Source organism: Heterodontus francisci, chromosome 3 (genome assembly GCF_036365525.1).
Source record: "Heterodontus francisci isolate sHetFra1 chromosome 3, sHetFra1.hap1, whole genome shotgun sequence".
In the NCBI taxonomy this organism is placed as follows: domain Eukaryota; kingdom Metazoa; phylum Chordata; class Chondrichthyes; order Heterodontiformes; family Heterodontidae; genus Heterodontus; species Heterodontus francisci.
The window spans coordinates 171,503,242-171,521,853 of record NC_090373.1 but is presented as its reverse complement, the minus strand read 5'-3'; the positions used below and the strand labels follow the sequence as shown (position 1 = coordinate 171,521,853).

Below are 18,612 nucleotides of genomic sequence, written 5' to 3'. Positions count from 1 at the left end.
TTTTGTATTATATTTAATGGAGTAAAGTTTTTTTTAAAAACATTTTTAAAATCTCTTCACAGATGTATAATATTTAACTTAGAGGGACAGGAAGAAATCAATGATGATTTTACAGGTTATTGCTCTCATGGAATTGAGTTTAATCATTTCAGACCGGTTAGTAGAAATGAACAATTTGAAAGTATAATTTAAGCAAACTAACCTTAAAGAGACAGTAATGAAAATGCATATTTCCTTTAACAAAAGAAAATCCTTAATTGTGGATAGCTTTGTAATTATCAAAATGCAATCAATTAAAACCTAATTTTGAAAAATACAGGATTTATAACAGAAAATGATGGAAATATTCAGCAGGTCTGGCAGCATCTGTGGAGAGAAAAACAGAGTTAATGTTTCAGGTCTGTGACCTTTCATTAGAATTCAGAATTCTGATGAAAGGTCACAGACCTGAAGCATTAACGCTGCTTCTCTCTCCACAGATGCTGCCAGACCTGCTGAGTATTTTCAGAATTCCAGCATCTGCAATATTTTGCTTTTTACAATATTTATTACCAGTTATTTGCATATTTAGTGGTTTGACATATAAACAAAAAATCTATTACAGAATTATCCAAAATAATTTATCACTTTAAAGACCTTCCATAACACCCCTCTAAATTCTATTCAAAATAGTACTCCTTTTGTCAGAATTTGATGCAAGAACAGAACTGAAAGTCCAACAGTGGTAACTCTTACACAGGTAAATGTACAAACAGCTTTAAAACAGAGACAAGGATGACAGCAATCATTAGGCAATTTGCAGTCCACCAAAATAAATAAATAAAATCCATGAACAAGATTGTTATCATCAGCAACAATGTGTCAGAACTCTACCTTGCTTCAGCAGAGTGGTAGGATAGGTTTGCAATTCCCCACGGAGCAAAATTCTGATTTCAGCTGCTGTGCTTGTTAAGAGCAGAAGAAGCTGAACAGAGAGTCGGGGCTGGAGCAAAGGAAAAGAAAAGCATTGCCAGCATCCAGAGGACGTCACTCTTACACCCATTCGGTAATCAAGAACCCACCTGGATCAACGACATCAGCAGAGGAATGGCAGCACTGCACCTATCCAATGAAGGCAATGCTTTGTGGCATGGGAGAAAAGAAACTTTAAAAAAAAGTTAAAAATTTTGCTTCGACTGACAGGAGCTATTGCTGTTACTCCAGCAAAAGCAAATAGTGAAGGCCTCAGATCAGCTGGCCACTTATTTTGTTTTGTGTTGCTAACAATAGCCTGATGAATTCAGCATTACCATACTGTGTGTGCAATCTCAATATGCTTTTTACATTATACACCATTTTTAGGGAACCAAACAAAATTTGATCAATACAAAATACAAGGGTACAAAGTCATAAATAAAATTCATAAAATAGTTTTACATTGATCACCATTTGATCCATTTGGTTCTTTTACTAGTCCACTCGATTAGATTTGGTTCACTAACCTGGACGTTCACAATACAATTATTGTCATGATATAAATTGTTTTTTTAAAAAAAGGAAATAGTACAATATACTTATACAGCATGACTTTTCAGTTGCTTCCTGCCATCTAGATTTTAGTCACTGTTACTCTTCTGATATAGTCACAAAGTGTTTTTTTTTTATTTACAAAAAACATACTCATGTCCCTACAATAATATGCATCTATTATATCCATAAGATTTTAACAATTCCAAGCAAAAAAGAACTGTATTTCTAAATGATTCATACAGTATGCTGTCGGCAAATACTGCTAGAAACAAGCCAGCTTTATAGGTGGGTGTGAAATTAAAACTTTCAAGGAACTGTCAATGGAATATTTCAAGATACTTCTTGCACTATATAGGCTAGCTTAATGGAATACTGTCTCAAGGACAAAATTCTAAATCAGCATCAACCCAGAGAGGAGTATTTCATTCCAAGAGGGTAGGGAGGAAGGAGGAATTACAGAAAATTGAAGTCTTGTACTATTTTGAAAGATTCGTACCCAAGTCTGTTTGCAGTGCAGATTCTTGATTTTCTGCTCTGTGGTCTTCCACCCTTATTCACTTCAAAAGTAAATTTAAAAATAAAATTAAAATGTGAGAATTGCACATGAAGTGAACAAACACATTAGTGTTACCACTGGCAGCCCACTTAACAACTCCAACCATCCACAAACCATCTTCCTTCACTGATCTTGGACCACACTCTGTGCAAAAGTTCAGTTACAGCGTCACAAAGTGAGTTTCACAGTAAAATACAGACTTGCACTGCACAAAACTTCATTCCATCTTTGACATTTCGTATCTGGTTGTCATTATTTCCTGATTTGTAAAGAAAGAGACCAAAATTAAAATTAATGCTGGTTTGATTAAATATACTTCAAACAAATGTCATTACTACTTTAGACACTTTACTTACTCTCTCCTTGAATGTGACAGGCAAGTTCAGTTTGGCATATGCCATCTCCACAAACACTACCATCCCACAGCATACCGACAAGACACATTCATCAGCTAGCAATGAATCTTTGATTCACCACATGAAAATCTTAACCAAGAAATTCAGCTAGGCTCTTGCACATATGCATATTTCCTCAAGAAACAAACAGTACCCTAGGAACTATGGGACTTGCAAGAACTCAGTAGTGAAGACAATTTGCAGAAAACAATGCAAAGCTTGTTGCACCCTGACCTTCGCTCAGCAGTAAGAAGTACATAATGTTGACAATTACTGAGCTACTTGCAGCTGAGCACTCAGCTACACAGTTCAGATAAACAACAAACCATCTGGCAATTAAAACAATCATTTTGTGATGTAGGGAAGGAAAAACAGGCATGTTTCTGATACTCCAAACCGATTTGTGAACCAGGTCTAATGAACTTAACACTCTAGAAAAGTGTCTACTTACTTCATCTGAATCCAGCAACATAGGAAGTGCACTGGAACAAAAATGAAAATTGCTTTAGTTAACGAGGATAGTTATGCTAGGAAACGTATTATGAAAGCAAACCAAATGATGCCTCTAGATTTTCTTTGTTGTCCATAGTCTGTTTATTTCAATACGCAGTACCTTTAAAATTTTGGGGCAACCATGCATGCATGGTATGTTAAAGGTGACAGCTTATGAGCAGCCTGTGCTGTACCTTCACCACTGGTGCGCAGTCACGTATGCGCACATCTGAGGGAAGAATGCAGTACCTGCAACTAACTACAAAGCACTGCCTGGGAGAATCAGGCCTTTGTTTAAGGTTGGCTGGGAGATAGGTTTAACAGAAACGTACGAAAAGATGAAAAAGAAATTCAAATACGCAACTGTGCAGTTAATTACTGAATTAGGCACTACGTTGTCGTGAGAGGTGGGATGAGGACAGAGATGTTTGTTTATTAACACACGTTCTGAAACAAGAAACACAAGAACAGAACAAACCCAGGAAGCAGTTGTAAAGAACAGTTAAAAACTGAAACGTGTAGTAAAATAGCTCACAAATAAATCAAAACAAGCCGTCTTAGATCACCACTATGAATTTTTTTTGTTAACGCTATTGAAAAACAGCAGTGGCTGAGGCAAGGGAGCAGGTTGTGTTCTGACAATTAGGAAATGGGATAGGGCATGAAGGGATTGGGAGGTACAAAGTACAAAAAACGTGAATAAAAATAAAATACTTAAAACATTAGATCAGAAAGGATATCTGTACAGATTTAATAAAACGTTGATAATTACACATCTGTAATAGAAGGAATATTCTCTTCCACCCACTTTAAATCTTCATCCTATTTAAAAAAAAAGCATACATTAAATCATGCCCTGAAAAAGTGTGTAAATTTGTACGAAATTTAAAATACATATTGGAAAAGAAAATGAAAGACTCGTATAAACAAAAGATGGATTGGAAAATCTTCAGGACAATTTTCATCATGCAGTATAAATACAAAAAGAAAGTACTAATTGAAATTGAATTAATACAAGAAAGCCCTGAGCAAGGAAGGAATCAGTCTATTAAGCTCACTCATCCAGAGTTCATGTATGATTAATGCATCTTGGGCTTCACTCCCAAATCACCTGCTGATCCCATACTTTACTTGGAGTGGTTAGATATATTGAAGAAAACACTTGTAGGATTATAGAGAAAACAGTCAGAGAGCGGGACTCTTTTAAATAACTGGTTCACGCAAAAATGGTCTCCTGTGCTTTAAGATTCCATGATGCAGATGACACTAATATCCTTACTCGACTTACCCTGAAAAGGATCATTAAGCACTATTCTTAAATATCTCTGAACCTTAATCCTCCTCAACCGATATCAATCCTGCACCATTTTAAAAGTGTCAAGTGAAACTGAATGTACTACCTTCACTGGCAGTTCTGCCAACATGTGCTTTATAATTTCTAATTATGTTTATAAAAAATAAACTGGTGTCACCTAGTCCAATGTTCACAGCTTAAACCCTTCATTCAGTGGAAGCCTATCTGCCTAACGTGATAAACAATAGTAATGTAACTTAGTTTTGAGGACTATGGTGGACCCGGATGGACTTGTGGAAGCTTCTTAACCCAAGGCACACAGAATATTTTCTCTACTGCTTTTCTTTGTTCTTCGTTCATGGGATGAGAGGGTCACTGGCAAAGCCAGCATTCAATGCCCATCCCTAATTACCAGTGAGGTGGGGGTGGAGAGCTGCTTTCTCAAACCTCTGCAGTCCCTGTGGTGTAGGTACACCAACAGTACTGTTAGGGAGGGAGTTCCAGGATTTTGATCCAGCCACAGTGAAGGAATGGTGATATAGTTCCAAGTCAGGATGGTGTGAGACTTGGAGGGGAACTTGCAGGTGGTATTGTTCCCTTGAGTCTGTTGCCCTTGTCCTTCTAGGTAGTAGAGGTTGCGGGTTTGGATGGTGCTATCCAAAAAGCCTTGGCGAGTTGCTACAGTGCATCTTGTAGATGGTACACAGTGCTGCCACTGTTAGTGGTGAAGGGATTGAATGTTGAAGGTGGTGGATGGGGTACCAAACAAGCAGGTGTCTTTGTTCTAAATGGTGTTGAGCTTCTGGAGTGTTGTTGGAGCTGTACTCATCCAACAAAGTGGAAAGCATTCCATCACACTCCTGATTTGTGCCTTGCAAGTGGTGGACAGGCTTCGGGGAATCAGGATGAGAGTTACTCACCACAGAGTTCCCAGCCACAGTATTTATGTGGCTGGTCCAGTTCAGTTTCTGGTCAGAATTTTCACAATGGGGATTCAGAGACAGTAATGGTGTTGCATGTCAAGGGCAGCTGGTTAGATGCTCTCTTGTTGCAGATGGTCACTGCATGGCGCAAATGTTACTTACCACTGATCAGCCCAAGCTTGAATGTTGCCCAGGTCTTGCTGCATGGAGACACGGACTGCTTCAGCATGAGGAGTTACGAATGGTATTAAACATTGTGCAGTCATCAGCAAATGTCCCTCTGACCTTACGTTGGAGGAAAGATCATTGATGAAGCAGCTGAAGATGACTGAGCCTAGGACACTACCAAGAGGAACTCTTGCAGCCATGTCTTGGGGCTGAGATGATTGGCCCCCAACAACCACAAGCATCCACTTTGCGCTAGGTATACCTTCTATATGCAAGGGATCTACAAATTCAATCTTCAAGATCCTCTCCAAATCCATTTCAGATGTTAATACTGATAAGTGAATCATGCCTTGGCTTGGATCACAACTGGTATCTCCATTCTCTCACATGGCGGTATGAACTTATCGGTATAGCTGTTGCTGAATTTCTTATCCTCAACTGACTCTTCAGATTAATCCCACAGCTTCTGGGCTATATTGAAGGCTTTATGTGAGAAGAGGTAAAATGCCACACCCATAATAACAGGCAAAAGCAACTGGCAATAGACAGGAACATAAGAACCGGTAGTGGCCATTTAGCCCTGTCATTTATTAACCACTGTAGTTTTTTAAAAATCAGATATCAATCCTGCACCTTTATAGCAGTGTTAAGTGAAGCCAAATGCACTACCTTCTCTGGCAGTTCCAACATGTTCATGATGCTTTTATCATTTCTAATTATGATTTAATAAACTGGTGTCATCTAGTCTTATATTCACAGCTTACACACTTGATTATCCTGAAGGCTTGTATCAATCTTAGTTGTTTCCCCAAGAATATTTGCTTGCTATTTTGCCATGTCCCTTGATATCCTTACTTCTGAAATCATCTATCTCCCATTTGATATCTTCGTTGAGTTTGCGTTGGTGGCCTCTGTGGTAGTACACAACACATTTCTCCCTTTGAAGAAATTTTTTTGGATTTACTTTTATCCAGCTTAGTTTGAACTTAATGATACCCCTTTCTTGATTCTCCTATTATCTCAACTCAGTTCATTCCTTAAACCTCCTCACTACATAATCCAAATGTACCCTGTCCCTCATCACGGCTAATCCCTTCATCTCAAATACCAACCTGTTGAGCCACTGCACGGCACTGCACAAAATTGAACATGCTACTCTAATTGAGGTCTGATGAGTGCTTGGCATAATTGCTGTAATACCTCCTCTATGTTCTAGATGAACAAGGAGGAAGTGACTGGGAAAGGAAAATCTAAAGGCAAGAACAACTTGCATTTATATGGTACCTTTAACACAGTAAAATGTCCCAAGAGGTGTCACAGGAGTGTAAGTCAGACAAAAATTGACAGTCAAATAAGGAGGTATTAGGACAGGTGATTAAAAGCTTGATCATAAAGGTGGGTTTTAAGGAGCATCTTAAAAAGGAGAAAAAAAAAGGGGTGGAGGGATTTCGGGATAGAATTCCAGACGTGAGGGCTAAGACAGCTGAATACATGACCACTAATGGTAGACCACCAAAGAAACTGGGGAATGCACAAGAAGCAAGAGGAGGAATGCAGAGTTCTTGGAGGAGGTTAGAGATAGGGAAGGATGAGGCCATGTAGGAATTTGGCCCAGATTTTACGATGGTAATGTTGGTGAAACTGTCAGCGTTTGTCGTCATTACTACACTGGAGTCGGCACGTGCAAAATAATGCAGAATGGTCAGTGATTCTACGATTTCCCAGAGGGTATACTGTTTAGAAAAACTTCCCAGACTGCAATCAATGGGAAATCAATTGACTTGACAAAAAGCTTCCACTATTAGGCTGTTAGTCATGTTGTAAAAACCCTTGAAAAAGTTGCATCTTGCTGAATGAGGTCTAACTGGGTGATTGAGCGGCATACTCACTTCATTATTATTGCTAAATACCCTCACTGGCCCAGAGGAGCAAATTTTGTATTTGTGGAATGTCAAATCTTTCCTTAGTGGTAAAAGAAAAACACTTTAAAAATATTTAAGTATATTTATCTTTTAGTTTCTACCTTAATCCAATCAAGCATTTATTTTGCTCTCTGAAAATTTAACTTAAAAAAGTGAAGGATATTAAGTGCTTTTAACTACGCCTGTGCGGAGTTTGCAAGTTCTCCCTGTGACCGCGTGGGTTTCGCCAGGTGCTCCAGTTTCCTCCCACAGCCAAAGACTTGCAGGTTGATAGGTAAATTGACCATTGTAAATTGCCCATTGTAAATTGCCCCTAGTGTAGGTCGGTGGTAGGAGAATGGTGGGGATGTAATAGGGAATATGGAGATTAACGTAGGATTAGTATAAATGGGTGGTTGTTGGTCGGCACACTCGGTGGACCGACGGGCCTGTTTCAGTGCTGTATCACTCTGACTCTAAGACATGCTTGCTAACATCACTGCTGCTGTATACCAAGACATTGCCTTGACTTGGCCAAGATTTAAACTGCCATCGATGAGGGGAAAACCCTGCCACGGTGATTGCTGGATCTTTATGGGAAGCTTTCTTAGAGGTCACTGGCAAACCCTATTGCTTCACTGCTAACTGCAAAATCTAGCCTATTAATATGCACATACACCTTGACATTTTGAAAAATCAACTGTTGAACATTTTGAAGCTATTTCAAACCAATCCAGGATCAATAATGCTCAGTGGCGCTCAGTTTGGGTTCTGCCAGGACCACGCAGCTCTTGACCTCATTACCTCGGACAAAAGAGCTGAACTCAAAGAGGAGAGGTGAGAGTGACTGCCCTTGACATCAAGGCAGCATTTGACCGAGTATGGCATCAACGAGCCCTAACAAAACTGAGGTCAATGGGAATCAGGGGAAAACCTGGTTGAAGTCATACCTAGTGCAAAGGAAGATGGTTGTGGTTGTCGGAGGTCAATCATCTCAGCTCCAGGACGTCACTGCAGGACTTCCTCAGGGTAGTGTCCTAGGCTCAACCATCTTCAGCTGCTTCATCAATGACTTTCCGTCAATCATAAGGTCAGAAGTGGGGATGTTCACTGATGATTGCACAATGTTCAGCACCATTCATGACTCCTCAGATACTGAAGCAGTCCATGTAGAAATGCAGCAAGACTTGGACAATATCCGACTTGGGCTGATAAGTGGCAAGTAACATTCACGCCACACAAGTGCCAAGCAATGACCATCTCCAACAAGAGAGAATCTAACCATCTCCCCTTGACATTCAATGGCATTACCATCACTGAATCCCCCACTATCAACATCCTAGGGGCTACCATTGACCAGAAACTGAACTGGAGTAGCCATATAAATACCGTGGCTACAACAGCAGGTCAGAGGCTAGGAATCCTGTGGCGAGTAACTCACCTCCTGACTACCAAAAGTCTGTCCACCATCTACAAGGCACAAGTTAGGAGTGTGATGGAATACTCTCCACTTGCCTGGATGGGTGCAGCTCCAACAACACTCAAGAAGCTCGACACCATCCAGGACAAAGCAGTTCGCTTGATTGGCACCCTATCTACAAACATTCACTCCCACCACCAACGCACAGTGGCAGCAGTGTGTACCATCTACAAGATGTACTGCAGCAACGCACCTAGGCTCTTCAGACAGCACCTTCCAAACCCGTGACCTCTACCAACTAGAAGGACAAGGGCAGCAAATGCATGGGAACACCACCACCTGCAAGTTCCCCTCCAAGTCACACACCATCCTGACTTGGAACTATATCGTCGTTCTTTCACGGTCGCTGGGTCAAAATCCTGGAACTCCCTTCCTAACAGCACTGTGGGTGTACCTACCCCACATGGACTGCAGCGGTTCAAGAAGGCAGCTCACCACCACCTTCTCAAGGGCAATTAGGGCTGAGCAATAAATGCTGGCCTGGCCAGCGACGCCCACATCCCATGAATGAATAAAAAAAATATATATTTTACATCGGAATGTTTACAAGTATTGTTTCTAAGGTGCGAGTAACATGCAAAAATACTACTCACCATATTGGAGCCTGGTTTTGCTGTGCCATTAATCCCCACTTTGGATGTTCTCACCTTTATTCCATCAGCTTTAGAGAGCAAACAAAAATGGCTCGATTGAGTGAGATACAGTACACGTTGAAAAGTAAAAAGAAATACAGACAATGAGTTGGCTCATCAAACAATAGGTATTCTAATCAGTACCCTTGGAAAAAGTCAACTTGTGTGTGTCAAATTCAGAAAATCCATATCATTTTCACTGCACTAAAAAACCTTGAGAAACTAGGACTAATATTTTTGCTATATTATTTATGGGATCTTTCTGTGCCTACAATTCAACAGTTACTACAAATTCAATGTAAATGAAGTAATTTGAAACATTTCTGAGTGTGTAACATATATTTACAAACGTACCAAAGTTTGTTCCAATCAGTTCATTCATTTCATCATCTGGATCATCGATAAGAGGAGTAAATGCATATCTGAAGTTAAAAAAACACCCAAAAGAAATATAGAATCATAAAATGTATGTTGATAAATCTTTGAAAAAACCTCCCCATCTCCTCTGAAAGTAATGACTCATGCTGGAAACAGCTTCAATATATCTCCGAAGTGACACTTTCAATGTGAGCTTAGACACTATTCAAGGCAACGCATTACAACTAAACCTTAGATACAGGCAAAATGTAGTACCCATACACGTTGGTCTAAAGCAGCTATTTCAACACAGAACAGGAGTCACACCTGCCACTTTTTTCAAGTGTAAAATCCAGGAACACACCATGTAATGTTTTTATCATCCAGAGTACTTGGGAGACCCTTATACAGTGTGCTTTTAAGGCAGGATTTGTTTTAATCACATGACTTTCAAGCAACCTTACAAATTATTTTAAGTTTTGAAACTCAAGAAATCTCAAATGCCTTTTTTTTTTGAAGACAGGTAACTAAGGAAATGTAGGCTAATGGTAAAATCTGAAGAACTGTGCACAGGAAGGTTATAGCACCAGTGGTTCAGAGTAACTTTAATACAGAAATGCTAAGACATTCTCGGAAGGACTTCAATTACCAGAAAGCCTACTTAAGGCAGTAAAGCCACACTACTTGATTAAAACAAATCACTGGGGAAGGTCAATTAACCTTCAGACACTTATTAAAAGAGTCAAGAAATTTAGTCTAGGTCCCTATCAGTTGAAGCAAGGGAAAGAGTTTTTTTTTCCCTCTGCACTTTCATCCCATCACCATCTGATCAAAAAAAGAGGGAAGCTGAATCATCCAGATTGCCCTTGTACATCAATCAATAACAGTGAGAAGGGATTTAGAATAGATTGCCTATCTGAAACTGTAGAAAGGTAGTAGAACTAAAGGAAGGCAAGAGGGAAAGAGTGTAGATCAGGAAATAAACATTCCAAATATGCATAAAAATTAGAAACTTATACCTCTGGTTATTTGCTGATGGTCTCCAGAGGAACATTATGACTAAGAGAATAACAGAAAAAAGGAGTCTCCAGAAGGCATCATCAACCCATAGCTCCATCCAATCCTGTTAATTTTAAAAGACAGATAAAAGTGGCTCAAATTTAATATCAATTTACACAAATTGCAAGTTTGAATAAAAACACTCAAATTACCCCAATTGTCGGTGACTGCCAAAAAATTTCTAACAAGTGTAGTAAAACTCTACCTTCATGGAGATTTTAATGCAGTCCAGACGCAGGTTGGCTGGTTTTAGGCAATTGTTTATAATCCAGCCTTTATTTTGAAACCTCCTAAGCTATATGTGGTTTTCTGCTCATGCTATAAGCCCATTGAAGTAACAACTCACTTCTAGATCCCCATGCTTCACATCATGCCGGACAAGGGCAAGTGGGCAACCTGCTTCTAAGCCTCCACCAATTCCACTCTGGCGAAAATAGCTTAAATCACACAAACTAACAAGGTCCCAGGTTCAATCCCAGTACTTGCAGAGTTAGCTGATCTCAACCAAGCCAGCAGTTTGACCTCCGTAACTCTATCAAGCCCCTTCTAAATCTTGTATGTTTCAATTAGATCACCTCTCATTCTTCTAAACTCCAGAGAATTTAGGTCCGATTTACTCAGCATCTCATCATAGGTCAACCCTCTCATCCCAGGAATTAATCTAGTGAACCTTTGCTGTCCCACCTCCAAGGCAAGTATATCCTTCCTTAGATATGGAGACCAAAACTGCACACACTACTAACTGCACACACTACTCCAAGGTTTGGTCTCACCAAAGCCCTGTACAATTGTAGCAAGACTTCCTTATTCTTATACTCCAATCCCCCTACCATAAAGGCCAACATGCCATTTGTCTTCCTTGCGTTCCTTGTACTAGTACACCCAAGTCCCTCTGAGTATCAACATTTAGAGGTTTCATTCCTTTTAAAAAATATTCTGCTTTTCTATTCTTACATCAAAAGCAAATAACCTCACACTTCCCCACGAGACTCCATCTGCCACCTTGTTGCCCACTCACTTGACCAGTCTACATCTCTTTGCAGCCTCTGTGTCCTCTTCACAGCTTCCGTTCCCACCTAGCTTTGTATCGTTAAGAAACTTAGATACATTACAATACTCCCTGTCTCTTCATCTAGGTCTTTAATGTAGACTGTAAATAGCTGAGGCCCCAGCAATGATCTTTGCAGCACTCTACTAGTTACAGCTTGCCAACTTGAAAATGCCCCATTTATCCCTAACCTTTGCTTCCTGTTCATTAGCCAATCCCAATTCTGTTTCTGGATCATTAACAACCAAGAGATAATCTCTCTAATATCTTGCATTGCAAATTGTTAAGATTAGTTTTGATTACACACAGTCTTAAAGTAGGCTATACAACATTTTGAAAATGTGATTGATAAAACATGCATTCTACCAATATGTTTCATGTTGGAAAGGACTGACAGAACAGCAAAAAATAATTTTAAGAAATAAAATGTTTTAATAACTTACTGACTGACATGTTGTCAATCTGAACTTTTTGGTTGTCCATACCATAAACCCAACTGAAGCTAAAAAATTAAGACAGTTTCATTAATACACAAAGGAAACAATAGTTCAATTCACTTGAGGAGCCTGAAGGCAACAAAAATAACTTACCTATTATTGCCAAAATTAACGTATTAGTAAAGTGTCTGTAGAGTGATAGTTTCACTGCATTTTTCCTTAATTTCAGAGTCTTAATTGTTTGAGCCAGGCTGACAAATATGTAAGAAAAGCTAAGGAAAATGGCTTCAATATCCATAAATGAAAAAGTGCGTTTTAAAGGAATATTTTACCATATGCATTAACATGTTCATTGATATTCAATATTCAAATCCAAACCACCAAATTCATTCATAACACCCTCCCTCACCCAGCAAAATTTTCTACTCCATTCTTGAGGGCACTGAAGTACAATTCCTCAGTAGCCCTCCTGTACTCCATACACTGAGGCTATTAAAGGGAGCCTCCAAGCTAAATTTTATCCTCACCAGTCATCCACACACAATCTGACATTTTCTTTCTTTTTCTAGTTTGCGGATATGAAGCACCTGTCATCTTGGAAAAGATTGGCTAACTTAAGACAGATCAGGGATCAAATTAAGCCTTACTGGTGTACATGGCTGAATAGATTTATCTTCTGAACTATCTGAACCCCATTCTTGTTCTATTGTTTGTTCCTTTGGGCTACAAATGCTCTTTTGTTTATTTCCTTCACCTTTCACCAAAATTATGCATCTCTTTCTTAGCTTGTCTTTTTCTTACCATTTATGTAGCCATCATCTCCTTTGGTGGCCACTTGTTTTAAAAGACAAATGACTAATAGAATCTGAAGCTAACTCCTTCCAAACTTCCAGATAGGTACTGTGCACTCTAAAAGGATTCAGGAAAGAAAGCAAGGAGTAAACTGATGAGGGAGGAAAAGTAAACATGCGTCCTTCCTTACAGTTTTTGTTTTCATTCTATCTCCAAACTGTGGACAAATGATCTGTTCCAAAATCTCAAGTTAGCTGCAAGGAGGCACACAAAACCCAATTGGATCACTCTCACTTTCATTTAGCAAAGCATCTCAGCCTTGTGCACCATCTCACCTTGACAGCCCAGCTAACATCAAGAATTCACATTATAGCCATAGGCTACTCAAATGGCAGACCACTACCCACAAGAAGTGGACAGTCTTCGAATCTCAACCAGTGAAAGTAACTGACTGTTCCAGTACATTTTCAGCTAGCTTACGCACACACCCCTGCCTCAACTTCAGAACATGACTCAAAATAGCTCAAATGATTATCTTTTTAAGCGTAGGATGAATTGGCAATATACTTTTAAAGAAACAAACAAAACCACTTGCAACAAACTGAAAGAAAGAATTTTTAAAAATAAAAACAAAATGAAAATGCTGAAGATAAAGGTGGTACTGATGCTAAGGAGACAAGGCTTGTGACTGTTACTGCTATACATGAATTGAGGTAAGGAATCAATTAATACATGGAAACTTTCCTTCCTGGAATGAGATGTTAGAAATTGGCTAGGATATGACTTGTGTCCAGCAGTTAGAATCATTTGTGCTATTAAGCAGCAGGCATATAACATCGCTTTAGAAATACTAACAGCTGTCACCACTCTAAATAAATCAGTTTATTAGCTGGCAAGCAGTTTTTATCATGTAGCAATGTTATTGTTGAAATTCACTCATGTAATTATGGTCCCTTTGTATCTCCATGTACAGTGGTCATGGACGGATAAGTTGGGTAGTGGGTTGAATACTTGGCCCAAGCTACTAACTTTTCACTAAGTAAATTTCCAGTCAAAAGAATATCACTGGTGTAAGGAGTCAGAGACAAACTTAGATTAGAAGCTGCAAAAATATTCTAGTACTGCACCATCTTGTGGTATCCTTCCAAGACCAATTCTCCATATTGTGAAATTAGTTCTAGAAAGATCTAATGTATCAGTTGCTGGAAATAAAAAGCAAACAAACTTGTACCGAAAGGACATGACAAATCATTTTGCATTCAATGCTTTAATTTTTGAAGTGCAGTCACTTCCTGTATGGGTGAGCACAGCAGCCAATTTGCACAGTCCCACAGACAGCAAACAAGATGAATGAACCTGCTAAACTTTTTTTTCTGCTGTTGGTTGGGGAAATTCAGCCAGTATACGGAGAGAACTCCTTGCTGCTCTTCAAATACTACCCTAGGATCTTGTGCACCACCTGGACAGACACACATACATGCAGGGGTGTCTTATTCCATAATGCCCTTCTCTCAGTAGTGCACGGTTATCCTGGATTATGCACTCGATTCCAGGAGTGAAAATTTAGCCCTGTATTCAGAGGCATTACTGTTACCAACTTAACCAAATTGACAACTGTCCAAGAAATTGCACAAAACTAAAGATTTTTAGAACACAGTTAACATAATAGTTCTTGTTTGGTGTCTACCAGACAGAAATCAGGTTCTGCTCGGAGGAGAAAAAAAATGTATACAGACCAGACCAAAGTGACTTCCTCATAACAATCAATTCAAGAAGCAATGAGCACAATTTGATGCAGTTTGAGTATATTTTAGATTGAGCACAAAACAGAGGTGTGAAGTTAAGACACTGGACTGGAAGTGGTGATTTATTAAAGGATATCCACCAGCACAAGCCAGAATCAAGCAAAGCCAATGGGATATTGGCCAAAAGCTCAAGATCAGATTTCTTTCCCTAGAAAGTTAAAATGTTAAACAATTCTAGTTAGAGAAAGCAAGCAAACAGTTTAAAGACAAAAGCAGCAGTCCACAATCAGTAATAAGCAAACTGGTTGATATGACAGATCGGCAGAGAGGATTCTCTCTCATTAGACTGGTTTGCTCAGAGAAAATCCAGTGTGTAGCAGCAGAACAAGCAACTCCAGTGAGGGCAGTAGTCCAAGACATTAGTTGCACAATACAGTATTGATCAAACAGCAGGTCCTAGCCAGGGTTGCCCAGAAGTAAAATTATGCATCAAATGGCTTTTGTAATTATAGTCCATGTGGTCTAGGAACAGTCCTGTCATCAAAAAGTTATTTTGAATAAGGTGGTCTAAACACAATCTGTCATGTACATACTATATGCTAGGCTGGACACAACTTATTTGCTCTCCAGTATGTCTGGTTGGCCTTACTTCAGGTGATATTGCACCTTCCTGCAATCCATCCAATTCTCAAATCAACTGCAGTTAGCAAAATGTTGCAATAAATAAGTGCTACCAAGGACAGAGGAACCAGGTCAACAAATTTCCAGATAATTATAAAATACAGAACAAAACTTCAAATAATTTATGTTTCAATAACTTCTACAGGTTCACAAAACATTCTGGATGCAGTACAGTGAGAACGTAATTTTTCTGGAGAAGGACTATAATTCATGGTTGCTTATAGTGACACCACTATTCCTGGCCAGAATGGAAATGATTGGGTAAGATGTGAAAGCATTGGAGAGGGTGCAGAAAAGATTCACAAAAATGGTTCCAGGGATGAGGAACTTCAGTTATGAAGATGATGGTAGAAGTTGGGACTGTTCTCCTTAAGGAATCGAAGGCTAAGAGGTGATTTGATAGCGCTATTCAAAATCATGAGGAGTCTGGATAGAGCAGATAGAGAGAAACTGTTGCCACTTGTGAAAGGATCGAGAACAAGAAGGCACCGATTTAAAGTAATTGGCAAGAGTAGCAAAAGCCACGTGAGGAAAAATATTTTCCATGCAGCATGTGGTTAAGGTCTGGAATGCACTGCCTGAGTGTGGAGTACAAGCAGGTTCAATCGAGGCATTCAAAAGGAAATTAGATTATTTGAAAAGGAAGAATGTGCAGGGTTACAGGGACAAGGTGGGGGAACGGCACTAGGTGAACTGCTCATTAGGAGAGCCGGTGCAGACATGATGGGCTGAATGGTGGCCTCCTATGCTGTAATAATTGTGCGTGTGGGTAAATAGTGCCGGGAAACTACAATTCTATATGTGATTTTACACATGTAATTGCATTTTGCTGGTGAAATAAACAATTTGAGACATGTAACTGCATTTTGGTGGAAAAATTACATTTTTTTTTTAAATTAAGAGACTTGGCTACAGTTTTAATCAAGCATGTGTTCCTTTTGCTGCACTTGCTAGAGACTTGTTTTTAAAAAGACTCTCCAAAAGCATGACCCCGAACTTCCGGTCACTTGCCATTTCAACACCCCCCCTGCTCTCATGCTAACATTTCTGTCTTTGGCCTGCTCCAGTGAACATCAACGCAAGCTCGAGGAGCAGCACCTGATCTTTTGATTCGGCACTTTACAGCCTTCTGGACTGAACATTGAGTTCAATAACTTCAGAGCATGACTGGCCTTTTATATTTTTTATTTTATTTTTTAACTATGTGCCTGTTTTTCATGTTGTTCATTTTAGTTTTAGTTTTAGCTGTTCATTACGCTATTAACACTCTCTCTGGACTAATGCTTTGTCTTTCACCACAAGCATGAACACACTCTTTGCCTTTGTCCGAGGACAGCTTTGTTATTTAATCTCTCCTGCTCTCTGCCCTATCAAACACCTTTCCCTTTCCCACGCCACCACGCCCACCCCCTGATTCACTTGCTTAAAAACTAATTATTTTCTAAACTTTGCCAGTTCTGATGAAAGGTCACAGACCTGAAACGTTTCTCTCTCCACAAATGCTGCCTGACCTGCTGAGTAATTCCAGCACTTTCTGCTTTTATTTCAAATTTCCAGCATCTGCAGTATTTTGCTTCTATTCTCTAAATAGACCGTTTGCTTTGTGGTAAGATACACTCCTTTGCTACGTTCGGCTCCACCTCCAATTCGTTGCCTGGCACAGTAGTGCCAACAGACACTCTGAAGTTACACACATAATTGATACTGCTTTTATTTCAGTTTACTACTGCATCTTCATAATTAACTCATATCCCTTAGAATCAAATTCATTCTCATCTAAACTTTAAAGTTTAAAGAAAATTTAAAAACAAAAATTGACAAATAAATCTCATGTTAGTTGGAATTCTTCACTATTATGTTCAGGAATAAAACCCCTCCCATGGCAAGACCTCTTTGAGACCAGCTGCGTGGGTGACTGACAATAAGACTCAGACTCTCTTTAAAATAATAAACATTCAGGGCTGGTAGTTACTGCGTGAGAAACTAAACATGATCACAAGATATATTTAAAGTAGTCAGGTAGTGAGAACAAGAGAGTCTATTGTCCTCATTTTAAAAAAAAGGATAAATGTAAACTATGAACATAACAAAACTCTCACTATACCACCAAACACAGCATCACCTTCATTTGGTTTCAGTCATGAAGTGTTGGCTATTTAGCCCACGCATCAAGATGGCAGGTTTGAGGAACATATTATCGATCACAAGTTTGCACTGCTTAAATGGTTGGTTCAAAAATTTGATAGCAATAGTTGCTGCATAAATTGGCAGGGCTTTGGCTGGAATGATGCTCAGACATATTCAGCACTGGGCCAAGTTTCAGTTCTAGAAGATAGAATTACAGGATCTTTCCTTTTAAGCTTTTTGGGATGTGGACAAAAGTAGCAAGGCCAGAATTCATTGTCCATCCCTAACTGCCCTTAAGAAGGTGGTGATAAGCTGCATTCTTGAACCACTGCAGTCCAGTGTAGTGAATTTTTATTTGTTGTGGTTTGATAAATCTAAGTGATTTGCTAGGCCATATCAGAGGGTAGTGAAGAGTCAAAAACATTGTTGTGGATTTGGAGTCACATATAGGCCAGACCAGGCAAGGACAGCAGGTTTCCTTGCTTAAAGGACATTAGTAAATCAGTTGGATTTTTACGACAATACGATAGCTTCATGTTCACCATTTCTGATACTAGCTTTTTTAATTCCAGATTTATTTAATAAATTGAATTCAAATTCACAAACTGCCATGGTGGGATTTAAACCTCACATACTCTGGATTAATTAGTCCAGTAACAACCACTGTACCTGATATTGTTAAACTCTAGCACAGCAACAGGAATAAAGTCTTGGTGGGCTGGAAGTCATAACAGGAACTGATAGAAAGGCAGGGGATAATCCTGTCATTGTACTAAATTACATTAACTAAAATGAAGATAAACTCAGGCCTTTCAACTTCGGCAGCGTTGCACAACTGGAGACATTGGATCAGCTGATTGTACCCACCGCTCAAAGTTCCTTTCCATTGAAGGAGTATATAAACAGAGAGCAGATTTGATATCATCCGTTTTACACTGAGACTGGAAGTTGAAAGTTCTGCCCATAACCTCGTCTATAGGAACAATTTATTGCAAGTTCAATATATTTTCAGAGAT

The 18,612-nt window shown here is 39.2% G+C and overlaps 1 protein-coding gene across 2 annotated transcripts in view; it reads right to left on the bottom strand.

Annotated features, from left to right (window-relative positions):
• Positions 1–460: 460 nt before the first annotated feature.
• Positions 461–18,612, bottom strand: part of tmem87b (transmembrane protein 87B) — an 89,018-nt gene continuing 70,866 nt past the window's right edge. The window contains exons 13-21 of one of the 2 annotated variants that reach the window (XM_068027615.1): positions 14,925–14,996; positions 12,405–12,513; positions 12,258–12,316; positions 10,727–10,830; positions 9,705–9,772; positions 9,312–9,379; positions 3,725–3,774; positions 2,912–2,942; positions 461–2,324 (exon numbers count right to left, since the gene is read on the bottom strand). In XM_068027615.1, coding sequence (XP_067883716.1) covers positions 2,283–2,324; positions 2,912–2,942; positions 3,725–3,774; positions 9,312–9,379; positions 9,705–9,772; positions 10,727–10,830; positions 12,258–12,316; positions 12,405–12,513; positions 14,925–14,996 — 603 coding nt within the window. In that variant the 3' untranslated portion in view covers positions 461–2,282. Of the gene's footprint in view, positions 2,325–2,911; positions 2,943–3,724; positions 3,775–9,311; positions 9,380–9,704; positions 9,773–10,726; positions 10,831–12,257; positions 12,317–12,404; positions 12,515–14,924; positions 14,997–18,612 lie in introns of both variants that reach the window. The other variant, XM_068027614.1, reaches the window with a different exon arrangement.